This window comes from Trachurus trachurus (genome assembly GCF_905171665.1).
Source record: "Trachurus trachurus genome assembly, chromosome: 8".
Lineage (NCBI taxonomy): Eukaryota > Metazoa > Chordata > Actinopteri > Carangiformes > Carangidae > Trachurus > Trachurus trachurus.
The window spans coordinates 3,943,254-3,961,885 of NC_139905.1; the positions used below are offsets into that span (position 1 = coordinate 3,943,254).

The 18,632-nt window shown below is 42.4% G+C and overlaps 1 protein-coding gene across 1 annotated transcript; it reads right to left on the minus strand.

The window, feature by feature from the left end:
• Positions 1-360: 360 nt before the first annotated feature.
• On the minus strand, positions 361-18,376 carry LOC310989803 (prostasin-like; the record flags this gene model as incomplete). The annotated part of the gene is made up of 6 exons (XM_083976952.1): positions 361-603; positions 8,493-8,632; positions 15,570-15,838; positions 15,920-16,082; positions 16,274-16,294; positions 18,319-18,376. 6 exons carry the CDS (start codon positions 18,374-18,376, stop codon positions 361-363), a joined length of 894 nt encoding a protein of 297 aa, XP_083833078.1.
• Positions 18,377-18,632: the final 256 nt, after the last annotated feature.

Genomic DNA, 18,632 nt, shown 5'->3' on the forward strand with positions numbered 1-18,632 from the left:
GGTACACAAATAACATTTTCCATCTTAAAAATGCATAAATATGAATATCTATAGTTTTATTTACACTTAAGATAATAAACACCGAACTATGTGTGCCAACACAGAACTACAGTATGTGCTGTTATGCTGTACTGAAAGCAAATTCCGCTGACTGGTTGTGCAGTCCTTAATAAATGAATGTGAATCAGTATTTTTGTAATAAAGAGGCAAATAACAAAATGTGTGTTTTGCAGAGAGAATCAAAAGACACTGAAAAGTAAATAAGACACAAATGAAAATATGAATATTTCGACAGGTGTATACTTTATGGCCCAGATTCAGGAGCATTTATCCGACCTGACTGACTCCTCATTAAACCTCCTATGAGAGGACGTAGAGAGAGAGCAGAACAGTGAAGATGACCCTGGTGGCTGGACCGACACTGGAGGAAGCTGAGGAGGTGACGAAGCCCGGCTGGTTGGTGGTGATGTGGCTCTTGATCCAGGACTCATACTGGGACACTCGGGTGTAGCCTCCTGGAGGTCTACAGTCTCCAAAACTCGTCACTCCACCCTGGATCCACCTGGAGCCATTTTTAGTCATCATTGGGCCGCCGGAGTCACCCTGCACAGGATTAACATGACCATTAGTAGAGGAAGACAAGCTCAGATTTATAACTTCAGTAAAAGTGGTGATACCACTTGATTCCTGCGATTTACTGCATCTGACAAAAAACTGACAAAGATGAAGAATGCGACAATTACCTTAAATCTATCAAACTAGCTGATTTCATTGACAGACCAATAACTAGAGAGGAAATTGAGAAGGCAATTAAACATTTCAAGAACAACAAGAGTCCTGGAACTGACAGATTTACTAATGAATTTTATAAGAACTTTATCGATAACATCAGCCCGATCCTAGAGAGAGCATATTCCCATGCCCTTGAGAAAGGAGAACTGCCGTCAGTTTGGAAAGAGGCAATCATATCAGTAACACCGGGTTCACACCGGACGCCGAAGCGCAGCGAATAGCCGTGGAACAGAGCCAGCTTCCTTTCGTCGCCCTTGTTAACCGATAGTGTAGTTCAGACCAGACGCGAAGCGCCGCGATCCTCCGTGGCCGGCTTGTGCCGTGCAGCGATCGTTTCGGTGTCTGGTCTATTTTGTGCGTTACGCCGGGTTCACACCGGACGCCGAAGCGCCGCGAAGCGGAGCGGAGCGGCCGCCGAAATCGCGCACGAGCCGAGTCCCTCCAGTTCACACCAGACACCAATTTCTCTGCGGCGGTCGCAAGTGCTTCCGCCCCTCAGCTGTGAGTGTGTGTATGTGTGTAGCCTATGTGTATTAGAGGCTGACATTTTCTCGGGATTCCCCCGGGACACGGGAATCCCGGGAGTCAATTTATTTTTAATCACGTGATTGGGACGTGACGGGAAAAAATGTAAACGGGAGTGAACGGGACCGGGAGTCAAAGCGCGACATTCAAAGAAGCACAAGCCAGGCAGTGCTACGGATGGTGCGCTCAAAACGGTCCAAAAGTTTTAAGTGTGTGGACTGATGCACACTGCACACCCTCAGTGATCACTGTCGTGGCTACGTAGCGAGTATAACCTGTGTAAATCAACATACCGGTAGGGAAACGTTTTCCGCCAGTCAGACTGACTCAGAGGAGTCAGCTGATGCGGCGGCGGCGTAATCTCCACCTCGCTGGGGGGGGGGGGGTTCCGTCTGTCAACACAATCGTTTACATGACGACTGTGTTCTAAAATGGAAAAAAACGGGAACAGGACCGGATCGGGAGTGATTTATTCCGGATTTGAACGGGACAGGATTATTTTTTGACTTTGTCACGGGACCGGGACGGGACAGGAATTTTTCTGCGGGAGCGGGACGGGACGGGATTGAAAAAACACTCCCGTGTCAGCCTCTAATGTGTATGTGTGTAGGTGTGTGTGTGTTCCTCTCTCGCGCTCTGTTTAGATTAATAAACACAAACGTACACACTTTGGACTCTGGTATTTGTCAATCTCGGTATTTTATTTTGAAAATTGACTGGATTCTCTCATGTTTCTTTGTGTGACTTCCTGCCAAGATTGACGCAATCGCTTGCGGCTTGCGCACAAAATAGACCAGACACCGAAACGATCGCTGCACGGCGCAAGCCTCCTACAGGCCAATTGCACTTTTAAATGCTGACTGACCCTCTAACCTCCATATTAGCTAAACGAGTCAAAACAGTCATAACAACTTTAATACATCCTGACCAGACGGGCTTTATAGTCGGGAGATATCTATCAGATAATGTTCGCAGACTTCTTGATGTTATGGAGCAAAGTCATAATTATCCAGCCCCCTGTATGGCATTAGCAGTCGACGCGGAAAAAGCATTTGACCGTGTGTCCTGGCCATTTTTACTGAAAACCTTAGATAAATTTGGATTTAGACCTAATTTTATCAGGTGGATCCAGCTACTTTATACTGCTCCTCAGAGTAGTCAGAGTTAATGTACATTTTTCTCAGCCTTTTGCTCTGGGTAGAGGGCCACGCCAGGGGTGTCTGCTTTCACCACTCCTTTTTGCGTAAAGTATCGAACCACTGGAACAGGTGATATGAGACGATGCAACGATCAAGGGGATGACATTGGCAATGAAACTCATAAAATCTCGCTTTACACAGATGATGTCCAGACCCCCTAAACTCAATTCCAAATCTGATGGACTGCTTTGCTAAATTTGGATCCCTCTCAGGATATAAAGTCAATGTCAATAATACAGAAGCCTGCCCTGAATTCACTTACTACACACCAGATCAGAGCAGCATTCTCATTTAAGTGGCCAAAGGAAGGTATTTCTTACTTAGGGACTACTATTACACAAAATCTAGATAAGTTGTATAAGGCAAACTACAATAAATTGATGGACAAAATATCTGCTGGTCTCCCCAGATGGGCTGTGCTGCCCCTTTCTATCTCAGGTAGAATATAAAGTATTCAAATGAATGTGTTGCCTAGGTTGTTATTTCTTTTTCAAACATTGCCCTTCTCACCACCAAAAAGTATGTTTACAATATTAGACTGCCTTATCTTGAGATTTATCTGGCAAGGAAGGCGCCCATGTGTAAGATACAAAACTCTGCAGTTATCTAAACAACTCGGAGGATGGGGGCTTCCTAACCTTAGATATTACTTGGCCTGTCAGCTAAGGGCCCTGACAGTTTGAATTTTGGATGAGAGAGATACAAGATGGCTGGAGATTGAAAAGTCACTCTGTGCTCTGATGCCTTTATCAAATGTTCCGTTCACTGGAAATAAAGCTCTTGAAGAGACCCTGGGTAGATGGTCAAAAGCCACTATGGCAGCATGGAGAAAGCTACAGAACATTTTCGGACTCCCTAGTACTAATGTATCGGCTCTGTCAAATATCACTAATTTAAAAGGGTTTATGCCACTGAAATTGGATGGGGGATATAATAATAATAATAATAATAATAATAATAATAATAATAATAATAATAATAATAATAATAATACATTTTATTTAGAAAGCGCCTTTCACGCCACTCCAAGGACACTTTACAGCAGTTAAAATCATCAAGCACCAAAACACAGAATAAATCATCAATAAACAATACCAAAGCATAAATCATCAATAAACAACACCAAAACACAAGAGCACAGAATAAACAACATTAAAAACATCAGTAAGAATGAATAATGAAAAGAACAAATAAATAAAACTGTGCAGAATAAAAGGGAAATGTTAGGGTGAGGGGTGGTGGGGTGGATAAGCAATTTGAAACAGGTGGGTTTTGATTTTTGTTTTGAAAAGAGGGGAGAGAGTCAATGTTACGGATGTGAGATGGTAAAGAATTCCAGAGTCGGGGAGCAGAGCGACTGAAAGCTCTGCTCCCCATGGTGCTGAGGAGAGCAGGGGGGACAGTGAGGTGGAGAGAGGAGGAAGATCTGAGGGAGCGTGCTGGAGTGGCAATGTGGAGAAGGTCAGACAAGTATGGAGGGGCGAGGTTGTGGATAGCTTTGAAAGTATACAGAAGGATTTTGAATTGAATTCGTAATGTGACCGGGAGCCAGTGAAGTTGCTGTAGGATGGGGGGGATATGGTGGGAAGAAGGAGTTTTGGTGATGATACGTGCAGCGGAGTTTTGAACCAGTTGAAGCTTATGGAGAGACTTGTGAGGGAGACCGAAGAGGAGAGAGTTGCAATAATCAAGACGGGAGGTGACGAGACTGTGGACAAGGATGGAGGCGGTATTGGGAGTGAGGGAGGGACGGAGTCGGTTGATATTATATATTATATATATATAATATTATATATTATATATATATATATATATATCGTAGGTGGAAGTAGGCAGCCCGAGTGGTGTTATTGATGTGAGATTTGAATGATAGAGTGCTGTCAAGGATGACACCAAGACTCTTAACCTGAGGGGAGGGGGAAACTGAGGAGCTGTCGATAAGAAGGGGGAAACGGTCAATTTCGGAAAGTGTAGATTTGGTGCCAATTAGGAGCATTTCTGTTTCACTGTTTAATTTGAGGAAGTTGGAAGTGAACCAGGATTTGATTTCGGATAAGCAGGTGATGAGAGAAGAGGGTGGGAGTGCGGAGTTTGATTTACTGGAAAGGTAGAGCTGGGTGTCAGATGGAGACATCTGAACCTAAAATTTATCCATCAGCTTATTAGGGAACAGGAATTAAAAACATTTGAACAGTTGATGAAGAGAGGGTATGCACATGACGTCACGGTACTCGGAAGTCGCTGTGGAACGTCCACTGAGTGGCAAAAAGACGAGTGGCAGAGCCGCCAAAGTTTAAAAACGAGCAGGTAACGGAGCGATTTTCTCCGAGCCCACACAAGTCTGACATGTCTGACATGTGTAGCTCTGCCAGCATGTAAAGCATGCATGACCTAACAGAGCTGCTAAAAATCTAGAGGATACGTCTCACTTTGACCGAGTTACATTTAAGAACCTGTTCTCAATGACGGAAAGTAAATTCACTGGAGGTTAGGGTTAAGGTTAGGGTTGGTTAGTTGGTAATTTTTTTTCGATCGATCAGCTGTGTTTACAGTTTCAGGTGTCATAGTTATGATGTTTAGACAGATAAATTAGTCCTCTAACACATCCTACAGTTTGACTGGTCAGAGTTTTTCAGAATAAAAGCAGCTCGTGTTTTAGTGTCGGGAGTCACTGTCAGGACGACAGTAACAGCTGTAATCTCGTCCCTCTGTCTGTCACTCTGCAGGTACCGTGGTCACACTGTGTGTTACTATGGTTACAGGATTGTCAGTGTCCGTGGTGGAGCAGACGGTTTTGGGGAGCTGGTTGTCGATTTATCCAGTTTATGAGTCCACCACTATCCGCCAGCACGTTGAGGGAGGTTTGTTTTGCCACTCCGTCCAGTCCGAACGAAAGGGGTGTTTCCGAGGGCAACGTGACGTAAACGCATACCCTCTATTCAGTCTGCCAAGATCAGATTTTTATAGGTATCTTCAGATACGAAGCCATCTGTCAGCTATCTAGCTGTCTAAACACCCAGACTGGACTATCATTAAAAAATCCGATTCACCTATTGAACAATACTTGACAAGGACCCAAAAAAGAGAGCATACTAGTAGGAGACCAATATCTAGTGTATATAGCACGCTGTCTAGTATTAAACGAGAACACAATCTGCATATTAAACAAAAATGGGAAGCAGAACTTGAACTAGAGATAAGCATGGAGGTCTGGGACAGTATTTCTTAAGAAGTGCATGAAGTCACTTGTGCAAACCTATGGAGAGAGTTCCAGTGGAAAATAATTCACATAATTTTTAGAATCCTGCTAACCCTTTCCAAAATAGATCCCAGTCAAACAGGTGCATGCTGGAGGAATTCCAGAGATGAGTCTGCGAACCAAACACGTACCGTAAAATTCGGTGTATAAGTCGCACTTTTTCCCCCTTTTTTTAAAAGTTGGGTGCGGGTTATACACCGGTGCCAGTGTTGGGGGTATCGAGTTACAAAGTAACGGATTACTGTGACGATATTACTTTTTTGGGTAACATAGTAAAGTAACGCATTACACTAAAAATATTGGTAACTACGAGTGTTAGTAAGTAACGAAATTATACTAATGTATTACTATTTGCTGTAACAAGGTAATATAACGCATTACAAATACAATTTTCAGTAATATTTTACCCGTTACAATCGCATTTTCATAAATATGTGTGAAAACTGAAAACTTATGAGTCTGTGACTGCATCCAGGGGCGCCGAAAAGGGGGGGTAAAGGAGACGGATTCTAGAGGCCCATGATTGAGGGGGGCCCAGAGAGACCCCTAATGATGATGAAATGATAATGCAGAAAAAATAATATGAAACTAAGTTATTACAGTTTTTCTCTATTGGTTTGGCTCAATTCTTGAAACAGAAATTACATTCTCAAAATAACATGGACAAATCTCCAAACCACCTTGCAAATGTTCACAACAGAATGGCATTTCTCATTGATTTCATCAAATTGCAAATGTCTTAGTACATGTCTCAAGTGTCTTAGTGCATCTTTGCAAATGGTTATGTACAAGTACCCTAGAGTTAGCACAATGAGCATACATTTAGCACATTTTCCAAATGAATAGATCTTGCTGATCTAAGCTGATTAGTTGATTCTCAGTCTAATGGTTGCTCTCTCCAAAACATGTCAGCATGATTTCACTGTGTAAATCATCAGATGCACAATAGTCTGTTCAACTGTCAAAATTAGTCAACATACTGTAGGCTAATACCATGAAAACCATATGAATTTCTTGCAGCATTTCATAAATTCATGACAGTAATCGACAGTTAGGTGAAATTAGAACTTGACTAACGAAGGAGGAGTTCCTACATCTCAGATGACCAATCAATCAGCTGTTTAGCTACCTGACTGGTGCTGTCTATGATTGTGAATGCTGCCAAACGCGTATATATAGAGCTTGGCTAGGGCCTGTACCTTTTGCAGTATAAACATGGAGGTACCTGGCCAAGAAAATTATCATGAGCAACTCCCTGCTCAAGGAAGAGGAAGAGGAGGAAGAAGAAGAAGAGGAGGAGGAGTGCGGATGCGTGGTGGAATAGGCGGAAGAGGCCGAGGAGCAAGAAGACACATAGTTGTGCCTGATGAAATTCGGGCCACAATTATAGACCACGTCATCAATCATGGCCTCACAATGGCAGAGGCAGGTCGCAGAGTGAATGGTTACAATTTCCTTGGCAATATGAGTGCAGTGTGTGTGATGTCAAACTTTGGAGGCTGCTCTTACTGTAAAGTCCTTTTCTTAGGTTTTATACGTCTCTGCTATAGTGACAAAACATCTAAGCATTTTGACTTGCAGTGCTCACAGAATGCCACAGGGATGATGCATTTTGGGGGCACCGACTACTTACATGAGAAAGAAGTTTGGTTTTGACACATAAGTAAACTGTTTTGGGAGCGATATGAGGTTCTGCAGCTCATCCATGGTGTTATGCTGAACCATCCAGTTTATTTTTGGTAAAAGCACTAAGTGAATGCAAATGAGCCAAAAGCAATTGAGAAAGATCTTTGCCATTTTGATGGTACTGACACTTTACATGGTTAAGGAATCTAGTTTTGAAGCATGTGTGAACAGTTTTGGGAGAGATATGCGCTTTTGCTAGTGAGCTGTAATGTTGTGCAGAACTGTAAGACTGTTTGGCCAAATGGTCTTATAGTTTTAAGAATGTAATTTCTGTTTCAAGAAATGAGCCAAACCAACAGAGAAAAACTGTAACTAACATATAATCACAAATGTTTAATTTTCAATGTCCTGGTAACAATAACTTTATTTGTTTTGGAAACATCAACGCCTGCAGGGCCCCCCCTTCCCCCTCTCTATTTATGTAAAATGGTTTAGTCCACCTGGATCAGCTGCAGGTAGCGCACCGGCGGTTTGTCACAGACAGCGCCACAGCAGCAAGGAGGAGGAGACGGCAGTATGCCTCAAATAGCAGGCAGCCAAAAACGAAAAGAAAAGAAAATAAGACAGAAGGAGTTGAAGGATCGACAATATGAAAAAGGTGGGTTTGTTAGTTGTGGTGGAAAGTTATGGAATATTAACTTTATCCCTGTCTGTGGTCTATAAGCTATAGCTTACTTTTCTCACCATGTTAGCTCAAGAAAACTCTGGATTTTTATATTTGACTGTTATTTTAGTTAAATAATCAATACAGTCAAACATTTATCAAGCTGTTCTTATTCTTCCCTCTGTCAAAAATGATGAGTCAAGTTCACCAGCAGCTGCAGCAGCTGTCTGTCCCCCAACCATCCCCAGTGTCCCCACATGAGGAAGGAGGTGAGCAGCTGTGTGTGTTGAAATAATAATAAAAATACATTTTACTACAGTCTCAAAACTTCTGAATTATTTATTGTTAGGTTTATTATTATTATTACAACCGTGTCATAAAGAATAATATAGCTACAAAGAGGTGAAAAGCTTCCAAACAGACTCACTTTGCAGGTGTCCTTCCCTCCTGAGGAGGTGCCGGCACAGATAATGTTGTCTGTGATGTCTGTGTAGTCTCCGCTGCACTGACTGTTGGGAACGATGAGAATTTTCACCTCCTGCAACGGCTTATTAGGAGGAAGAGGCTCTGGTGAAGAGAAGAGATGTTAAGTGTGAACAGAACATGAACTGAAGGTAGAACTAAGTCCTTAGACATGTTTGTTTGCATCAATCTGATCAGAATAGAAATGAAAATGCACAAATCCCAGAACAGGATGAAAACAGACACTGAATGCATCACAGTTCCCTTAAAGGCCGTTCCAGATCTGTGAGGTAGAGACTGAATGTGAGGATGGAGGCCTGAATGGTTCAATGTAGCAGCAGATCTGAGACCAGATCTGAGACCTGGGGTGACCTGATCCTCTTTATGAAGCAGAGAGCTGGAATCTACTGTACGTTACCTGTTGGGTTAAGGTCCGGCTTAGTTACTATCACAGATTGTAAATAAAGACGGATAACGCCCCCCTAACTCCTGGCTGATCTAAAACAGGGCAAAGGGGCGGGGCCTGTGAGGAGCTGAGTCTTGGGTGCATACTGGCTTGTGGCAAACATAGGCTGACTGACTTGCCTGTCAGTCAAAGAAGCCATGCCCTGAATTATAGATTTTAGACAATAAACACTTGTCGCAAAGGAAATTAGTACAGACTAGAGGTCTTCACGGGTCCAATTTGACGGACCCGAACCCAAATGGACCCGTGAAAATTGGACCCGGACCCGACTGGCCCCAAGCTATTATTGTAAATATGAGCTCCGAACCCGAACCGAACCCTTAAAAACCCGTGGACCCGAAATGCCCGAGTCGCTTTATGATTTAATACAAGTTGTCTAGCGTTAAATAAGACTTGTTTTTATTAGCTACTACTTTCTGTTTCTTACCTAAACGTAGTCTTCTTCTACCTGGTTCAGGTGTTATGCCGAGAAGTGCCTGCTTGCCGAGATCTGCATGCACAACAAATGTGGACCTGGATCATTCATTCATTACGGGGACGGGGATGCAGTATTCGGCACAGCAGTTTTTGGACCTGCCGAGATTTGCATCCCCTGGCTGTTTTAGCCAAATACACTACTTGCTACATGTATGAAATGCATGTTCGTATATAAACACCTAAACCGTATTGTGCGTAACCCCAGCAGAGCAGGCACTTCTCGGCATGTGTTGAAAAGTGCCTGCTTGCCGAGATCTGCATGTCGCTCGTGAAATGCCAGGGGATGCAAATCTCGGCAGGTCCAATAAACTGCTGTGCCGAAAACTGCATCCCCGTCCCCGTAATGAATGATCCAGTTCCACGTTTGTTGTGCGGCATGCAGATCTCGGCAAGCAGGCATTTCTCGGCATAACACCGGCTGCGGCCGCTGCCAGCCCCCCTGGCCATAACGTGATGTAAACAGAAATAAATCCATGTCGTCATTTTCTTGTTTAGATGGTCATGTACTGTAATCCTTCTTCTTAGCCGTTGCTAACGCCAATCCACCGGTCATTTCTTCTTGTTTAATTAACGTTATAATTTTGGAGTTTCCATTGTGCTTTGCGGAGCGTAACGTTACCACGGTAACAACACGCTATGGCAACTCGATTGTTTAACTATTTTGAACCATTAACCATAACGTTACGTTAATAAACAAACTTTTTAACTGCCCCGAGTCCTGACCTCGGCTCTAATGGTGCGTTCCAGGCAACCCGTAACTCGTATTTTTCCGACCTGTTCCTATGGTTACCCGTTAGAACGTACAGTCAAACTCGTAACTTCCCACCTGTGAACTCGTACTAGATCGATCTACTCCCAGTTCCCAGTTCGTAACTCGTAACTTGCCTGGAACGCTACAAACTCGTAACTGGTGACCTGAAGTCGAGGGCATCGTGATAAGCCAATCAGAGGCAAGGCGGGTCTTGGCTGGTCATAGTAGGAAAAAAAATATTGCTGCCTGGAACGCACTGTCGCCAAAGACGGTTTATAAACCAAGACCTGTCATGACGAGTCAGCTTCCTGTATGCATGTCACGTGGGCTTCTGCACGGCCACGCCCCTTTAGAGAGACCAGAGGCAGCTTGGAGTGTATTGATTCCTATGGGACAATTTAATGTGAACACCGATTATGGTCGGGTCTTTCTCCCCACGGTCACTGAAGCAAATTTTGGACTCATTTTTTACAAGCCACATCTCTTCTGAACAGTTTGACACCAAAATGGTAATTTTCAGACGGAGAGATGCGGAGAAAATCCACTTTGTTCCAGACCTGTCTCTGTCTCTACGACACACTCTCGCGAGATTTGGCACCGATCTCCTAGGCAACGTCAAACAAACGGCCGCGAACTCCCGTGAAAATGATTTAAATTATTTTTGGCATGCTAAATATTACTGTTAGTAGTGTAAATATTTAATGTTATCATAAGAAAATATAAATATCTCACTTTCATCTACCTAAAAATTGTATAAATCCACACACACGTTCACAGACGAGGTGGGGTGACGGTTGGCCACGCCCATTTAGAGAGACAGGAAGTGTATACCATTTCTATCATTGGAGCAGCTTCTCATGGAGTATCTTTCCATTTATCTAATATCTTTGCTGTCGCTACCCGATCCGCGACGCTACCGGATCCGTGACAGCCACGTACGGCAACTCCACTTGGACAAACTTAGTTGAATTGACTTAGGATCACTGCCCCATGTGCGTCGCCAGAGACGGTTTATCTTTTTATTTATTTTTTTAAATACTTTATTAGTAATGTAAATTGAGGGTTGGTTGTGGTGGTCTGGATCTTGATGCTCAGAAAACAGGAACACAGGCGGACTTTTAATGTTTACTGTCGTCTTTTCTCGCCGGCCTCATTACCATGACAACCACAAACAATCACAACTACCACAACACTCACTGAATAAACGAGTCTGCCGCGGCTGTCTTATGACGGACCTACGCGGTTTTTATTTTATTTTATTTTATTTTTTAATCATTTTCACAGTACCGTATTTTAAATTCACAGAACTTAAAGCATGTACGCAAATCGGGCAGTGCCCAAATGAAGTTTGTCCAAGTGGAGTTGCCGTAGGCAGCTGTCCAAGATGGCGGCCGGTCTGCGCATGCGCAGACCAGTTTTGTCACGGATCCGGTAGCGTCGCAGATCGGGTAGCGACACGCACCATAACTTTAGCTTGAACTGTCACCTTTGACGTCATCATCAGAGTCGTGTAGTTGTTTTGATCATGTGACATAAGTCACACAGGCAGCTCGCAGCCTCGCATTGGACGGAAGGGGGAGGGCGGGGGTGATTGACAGCTGTGACAGCCAATCGCCGGGTCCTCTCGGGTACTGTACCATTTTCGATAAATATATGGTTTTGTCTCTATCGTTATTTAGTTATTATTAGTGGTGGTGGAAATGCTGGGTGAAAATATTTGCTGGGGTTAACTATGTCAACTATGGACATTTTTATTTCTGACACTTTCTTTTTCCACCATTGCTCCTATGTCCCAGCATCGGCACAGCAGCTTAAAACAGGGGCATACGACTCTTTAAGCAGTTGCGATTATTTACATCCCACATAACCGCAATTCTTTACCACAGACAAGAGTGGATGTTTTTTTGTTTTTTTTAATTTGTTTACATATGTCTCAGGTAAAGCATTCTTGTTCTGTCATTACAGATAACCTTGTTGTCCAGAGCTGGTGGCAAGAACATAAAGGATTGCACTACCAAGTGCATAAACAGGTATGTTTAAGTAATAATTAAATATTATATCACAGATGTCAAGCAGGCACGTGCACACATAGGGCCCAAAGGGTGCTTGAGCCCCTGCCCTTTTTGTCCCGTATTAAAAAGTGCCCTTTTTTTATGTTTTTTTTCTTCTTCTTCAATAAATGCATTCCTGTTGTGCATGAGGATGTAAACAACCGCGCTTGGTGTGTGTGTTGTCCGCTGCTGCTCCGCTCTGTCCCTCACTGAGGGGGGGGGGGGGGTGCGCGCTCTCTCACATGCACGTCCAGAGAGACAGAGAGGTAGCTACAAGCTGCTGCCTCATCGATAACTCTGTGTGTGTTGCACGTAGATGAGACGTGACAGTGGAGCGACTTGTGTCGAATCTTGTGAGTTATAAATCCACCAACATAACTTCCTTGTCGGTTCTGACAAGTCGCCGTCCACTTATTCAACGAGCTTAATATGAGTCATATTTCAGAAAAGCGCCCATTTGTGTTTGTTTAGCTCACTGCTTGTTAAGAGTTAAGCCCCGCCCTCTGTCTAACATCACCTGAATGTAGTGAACAACAGCAGCAACAGGAGGAATCACTCACTCAGCTTGATTTCACTGACTATTTGAATTTGTTTCCAGATATTGAGTTACTGGTAATTGTGACTTTGCTGCTGTTCTGAAATAACAGTCACAGTAGTCATTCCTTGGTTTTGTGTGTGTAGCCTGTAGGCTTAGCCTACTTCTATTTTGCACTTGCACTCACATGATTTTTTTTTCTGCAATGTTAATGTGCACCCAATACCGTATTAGCCTTAGTCTACCAGTTCAGAAGTCATGACTCTGTTTCGGGAAGTTGGGGAATTGGTCCAGCGTGTTGACTGCAGTCCTGAAGGCGTGCAGGCTTTCTCTACCGACTAAATAGTAACTGTAATTTATTTTTATTTATTTATTTTGATATTAAGGCCTGAAAAAATTGTACATAGGCTACTGCCCTTTTCTGATGTTGAGCCCCTGCCCCTCTATAGTCATGTGCACGTCCCTGATGTCAAGTATGAGGAAAGTCTATACAACCTGTGTACAGGGGAGTTGTGCTGGGCGTACAGATAACAATTGTTAACCCTGCCAGAATAAATGCTTGGGAGCTCTGCCTCTGACATGACATCAGATGTGGGAGAGAAGCTCTTCATGATAGAGGTAGCCTACAATACATGGGAGGAACAAAGTTTTTCCTCTTGCTGTTACATAGGTCAGACAAGTTTTTAAATACCAATTGTACTGCATTTCAAAACTGTGGTGTTTGTGAGTGTCAAATGAACTTGCCAGCTTTGCAATGCCAGTGTCCCATCACAGTCACATGTGCAAATTATGTAAATAAACCTGTATAGACATGGGCTAGGAATTTGAGATAAAGTCCCAGAGATGTCCTCTCCAGCTGAAACAATTTGATCTCTGCAGTTCATCATGTAGTTATACATAAGTAGGGCCTGTGATTCACTTTTCCTAAAACGTCCTATATTACTGATCCAATGATGTAAATGACAACTCATTTGGTGCTGTTTTTATTTTGTTATATGTACAAAATGCTAACAGGAATTATGTTTTTCATAACGAATGGAGTCATGTCAAATTACAACATGCATGGAGGGGGACAATGCAACAAACATCCGTTTAAGGTGACAAAGCTGTGTCATGTGATCAAGTGTAAGAAACTAAGATTGACATTACTGAATGGGTTTCATTTGCATGTGGCTATCCTGGCTACCATAGCATAGACTGTTAATGCCTATAGGCTTTATTAGGAAACATTAGATTCAGGCAACTGTGTGGTTCTTTCATTACTCCTTCAACTCCCAAAACAAAGTGTTCCTGTCATCTATAAAGTGCATTTAACATCTGTCAGGCCATCATTGTAAATAAGAACTTGTTTTTAATCATTCTGCCTGGTTAAATAAAAAAATAAAAAATCTGTGCCCTCTCTCCAGCTGCTGTGAAGAGATGGAACATCAAGGCCACAGACGCAGACATTGAAACTGTGATCCAGACCCACCTGAAACACGCCCCAGCAAGAAGCGGGGGCAAAGGGCAGACCTCACTGGACCTTAATAATTCAAAATAAAATATTTGTTACATTAAATATGTTCATTTTTTATTCAAGTGTATTTAGATAATTCATTAAATATGTCTGGTCCTGAATGCTGTCTTTTTTCTTTCTTTCTTTTTTTTTTTTACCTCAGATTAGTCCATGTACTACTTGTATTTTACAGTATGGGTGAACATCACTAGGATATTTTTAACTTTATCACAGGTGAGTTTATTTGCTATCAAAGTTTCAATCAGGTTCACCAGTCCTGTGATATTTTAAGTTGGCAAAAGTAAAATTTGCTTTTGTGAGTTGATGTCTATTGGACTTTTTGACTTTGATGCGGTTAATTCAAATAGTTGTAGATTAGAGCATTGAGAATTGCACATGTATGCAGCACAAGAGCTGTGCTTTTCATAGAATTTATGGATGTGATAATGCCAGTTATGTAGGGACTAGTTGAAACTCACAATTCAGGGAAACACCTTTTGAAATGCAATACATTACATGGGTATTTTGACAAAAAGGTTGAAATGTGTCTATTCGACTTGGAAACGACACAAGTTGATATGTCGTCTAAACAACATTGAAACAATGTAAAATGATGCCGTCTAAGAGCCGTCGAAATGACGTCGGTCGTGACACCGACGTCAGAAAAACTTTCATTTCAGCACCTCAGATCGACGTCGAATCAACCTGCCTGACCGACGTTAATTAGACGTGAAATAGACGTCAAAATGTTTGCTGGGTTCATTAAAACACTCCGGAGTAATTGTGATAGTCTACTACATGACTTGTGACTTGTTACGAGTGAGAGCGGAGGCTCTCTGTCTTCACCTGGCGTCTCACGGCTGAAAACCAACCTTGCAACATCAGTGTAGTACCTGGTTGCCACCCCGGTGTCCCAGCTCTCGTTTCTTTGGCACCGCGACACAAATGCACTCCGTAACCCGTAATCTCTTGTTTATGACAGTTAAACTACACAGATATAGCCTACACGTCATAACATTGTATATGTTATATAACGTTATCCACCACTCTATGGATTGATTTTTAGCCGGCTTTGTTGTAAACAAATGCACGTGGCCAGGCGGGGGGTTAAAAAACAGTGGAAAAGCGACCAGACTTGCATAGTTCCTCCTCAAAGGACATCATAACATGGGAGTCTATGGATACTGACTCACTCTAGTGGTCAGGTGAGGAAGTGTAGCTGCTGCTCTCCATGTTTTAGTCACTACTCATTCATATAGGTACTTACTGTCAGGCCGGAGGTATCCCCAGCCGGTGACCCAGACCTTCTTCCCGTCCTTGAAGACGCTGTCAGCTGCTGCCAGACACACAGGTCTGATGTAGTTGGTGAATGTAACCAGTGAGGATAGTTTCATCAGGGCGATGTCGTTATTGAATGTGTTGCTGTTGAATCCTGGATGTTTGATGATCTGCTTCACTGTGCAGCGCTGCTCATTAGGATTTGGGCCTGCTTGTGTGTGACGCCCGAGGTAAACCGTCACACCAGAAGTATAGGTGCTGAGAAAAACAAGACAACATGTGACTACATTTTAATTCCTCTGTTTACCCAGGTGAGCTCTGACACATCATACACCTCACCTGTCAAAACAGTGAGCGGCCGTCAGGACCCACTGATCGTTGATGAGGGAGCCTCCACAGTTGAACCTATTGTATATGTGAATGCTGACCTGCCATGGCCACGCCCCCTCAGCAGCATCCTGACCTCCTACGATCCTTGTGTTGAGCGGCGCGATGCCACAAACTGTGAGGTAAAGGGTCAAAGTTCATGTGTGTTTGCAGCTTATCTTTAGAAAAATCTCAACATGAACTGAAAAGATAAAATCTTTTATAATGATTTAACAAACCTCTGTGGAGCCACCGCGTCACTCTCCACCTGATGTGTTTTAATTATTCAAACCTGAACTGAGAAATTAAATAACTGAGCCAACTCACCATTAGACTGAGCGTTGATTCCTGTGGAAGAGACACAAGAAATAAATATGGATCAATAGAAATCACAGTATTATGACACCACTCACTCCAATATATTGTTGACACTTGATGATGTTTGACTGATTCAGTTGAAAACTGGGAGGGGAGGGAGGCAGGGATGCTGCTGGGAGGGGGGGCAGAGGGACAGGATTATGTTTATAAAAGTTGTTTGGTTGCTACTGTATGTTTCACTCGCAGAGGTTCAATAAAAAAAAGTTCTTCACAAAAAAAGAAAAGAAACACAGTATTATAGAAGATGCCTTTATCATTTCACATTCAGAGTAAAATCTCAGATAAGAAAGCACAATTTTATGCTGTTAGATAAACAATTCATTTCTGTACCCCCATCTTAGAGGTCAAACATTTGTGATTTTTCACAGACTAGTAAGTAGCTTTGGGTGTTTTGCAATTTGTAAGAAGAGAAGAGTTTAATGACATTTTCACACTAGGACCACCAGAAAACATCCATCCCAACGGCCTACATCAAACAACAAGTAGTAGTGCATTTCATCACTCAGACACTGGCAAAGGAAATTAATGCATATAATGCACACAAAAGTTAATTAATGCATACAATGCACACAAATGCACACTTAGTGCTTTGTCACTAATGGACAATAAAAATAAGCTGCATGTCCAACATTTTAAGTTGCTGTAGGTATTGAAATCAGTGTTAACAGCTGCGTCCATTCTCCTTCTAACACAACTCTGCAGGCTTCCGTAGTGGCCATATAATCCGAGCTAAACAAGGCTTTAGGAGGAACATGTGAGACGTGAAAGATATTATTCAACTTCTATTTAACAGTTCTAGACTTTGAATATATTGACTATTAATATTGAATAATATTTGCTCAAGGAAATGTATAGTCCACTGATACACTTTAACAAATTAAACTAGGATCAGGAAGAGAAATTGTTAATAGAAAGAACCTATTATTGGTAAGTCAAGTCTCTATTGCAGTAATGCAGTTTTAAGTCTTATTGAAGGATGCTCTCGTGCTGCACCCCGCGGCGCACATGGAAAACACCGCGTCCTGTGTGAAAAGGGCTTTATGGTGGGGCATGAGGTGTGAGTATGAGGACCTGCACACACACATTACACACTCAGGTATGCACGTGGGCATGCAAACACATGCCCACACAGGTTTTGGCCATGCCTGGTTTTGTCTGCAAAACCTACATCTACCATATTTACCCTGCTGTGTTTGTGACGTCGAGAGTCTTTCATTCTTGTGTGGCTCTAGTCTATAATAATACACTCCGTGGTTAGAATGCTAATAAAACCAGCCTTTTCTTAAGAAAACTAAATGGTATGTTTGCCAATCCAGATAACCTAAATGACTAATGCACCTTACACCACAAAATAAAAAAAAGTTTCTAAATTATCACAATATCACTGATACGAGGGCAAATACATCCTTACAAAGTAATAAGTTCAAGTTCAAACATTATAAAAATCTGGAACAGGATTTTACCTACCCATCTGTAGTAGGGTTAGTGCAGCTGTACAGCTTGGATGACAAGCTGGCCTCATCCTCAGTATTATTGCTGCTCTGGCCCTGCTCTTGCTCAGCTACTCTGAATATATCTCGTATATTCTTCTGACTTCTTTTCATACTAATAGTCCCATAAAGCATGTCACTACAGTATGTAATGGGTAATTGTGCATGCATACATGAATGAAAATGAAATATAGGCTGACTGTGTAGTGGGAAAGCGCCATAAGTGTGGTTACCAAGTTTAGGGTGGCACAAGGGGTGGCCAATCAGATTTCAAGGTTGGCCTGTGCCAAGTGAGTCGATTCTATTGTTGGAAAAATACACAAATGGCACAATGGGAATAAAATAATGGATTTTCTGAAGTTATTCACCCTGTTGAGTTAAGATAATTTTACTCTGTCGTTACTATAAAGACAAATCAGCTGATCAACACTGATGCTCTGCTGAGACCAAAATAATAATATTTTTTACAATATTTATTTATAATATGGAGCAGGCAGCACTCACCTGTGAGTGTCGACACCAACACCAACAGCACGGCAGCACAAAGCAGCTTCACCTCCATGATGGAAACGTCTCCAGACTGAGTTGATACCAAAAGTGAAGGTCACTGTTTTTAAATACCTCTACATATTCACTTACCTGTGCAAACTCCACCCACAAACCACCAACTCAATCAATGATCCACTGACTTCCCGTAAACGGCTAAATGCAAATCATTGAACACATTTTATGGGTTTATTAATCCAGAATGAAACTTTTATAACTGTTTAAAAAAAGCAACATTTAAAGCTGTACAGAAAAGAAAATTGAATTTGAGC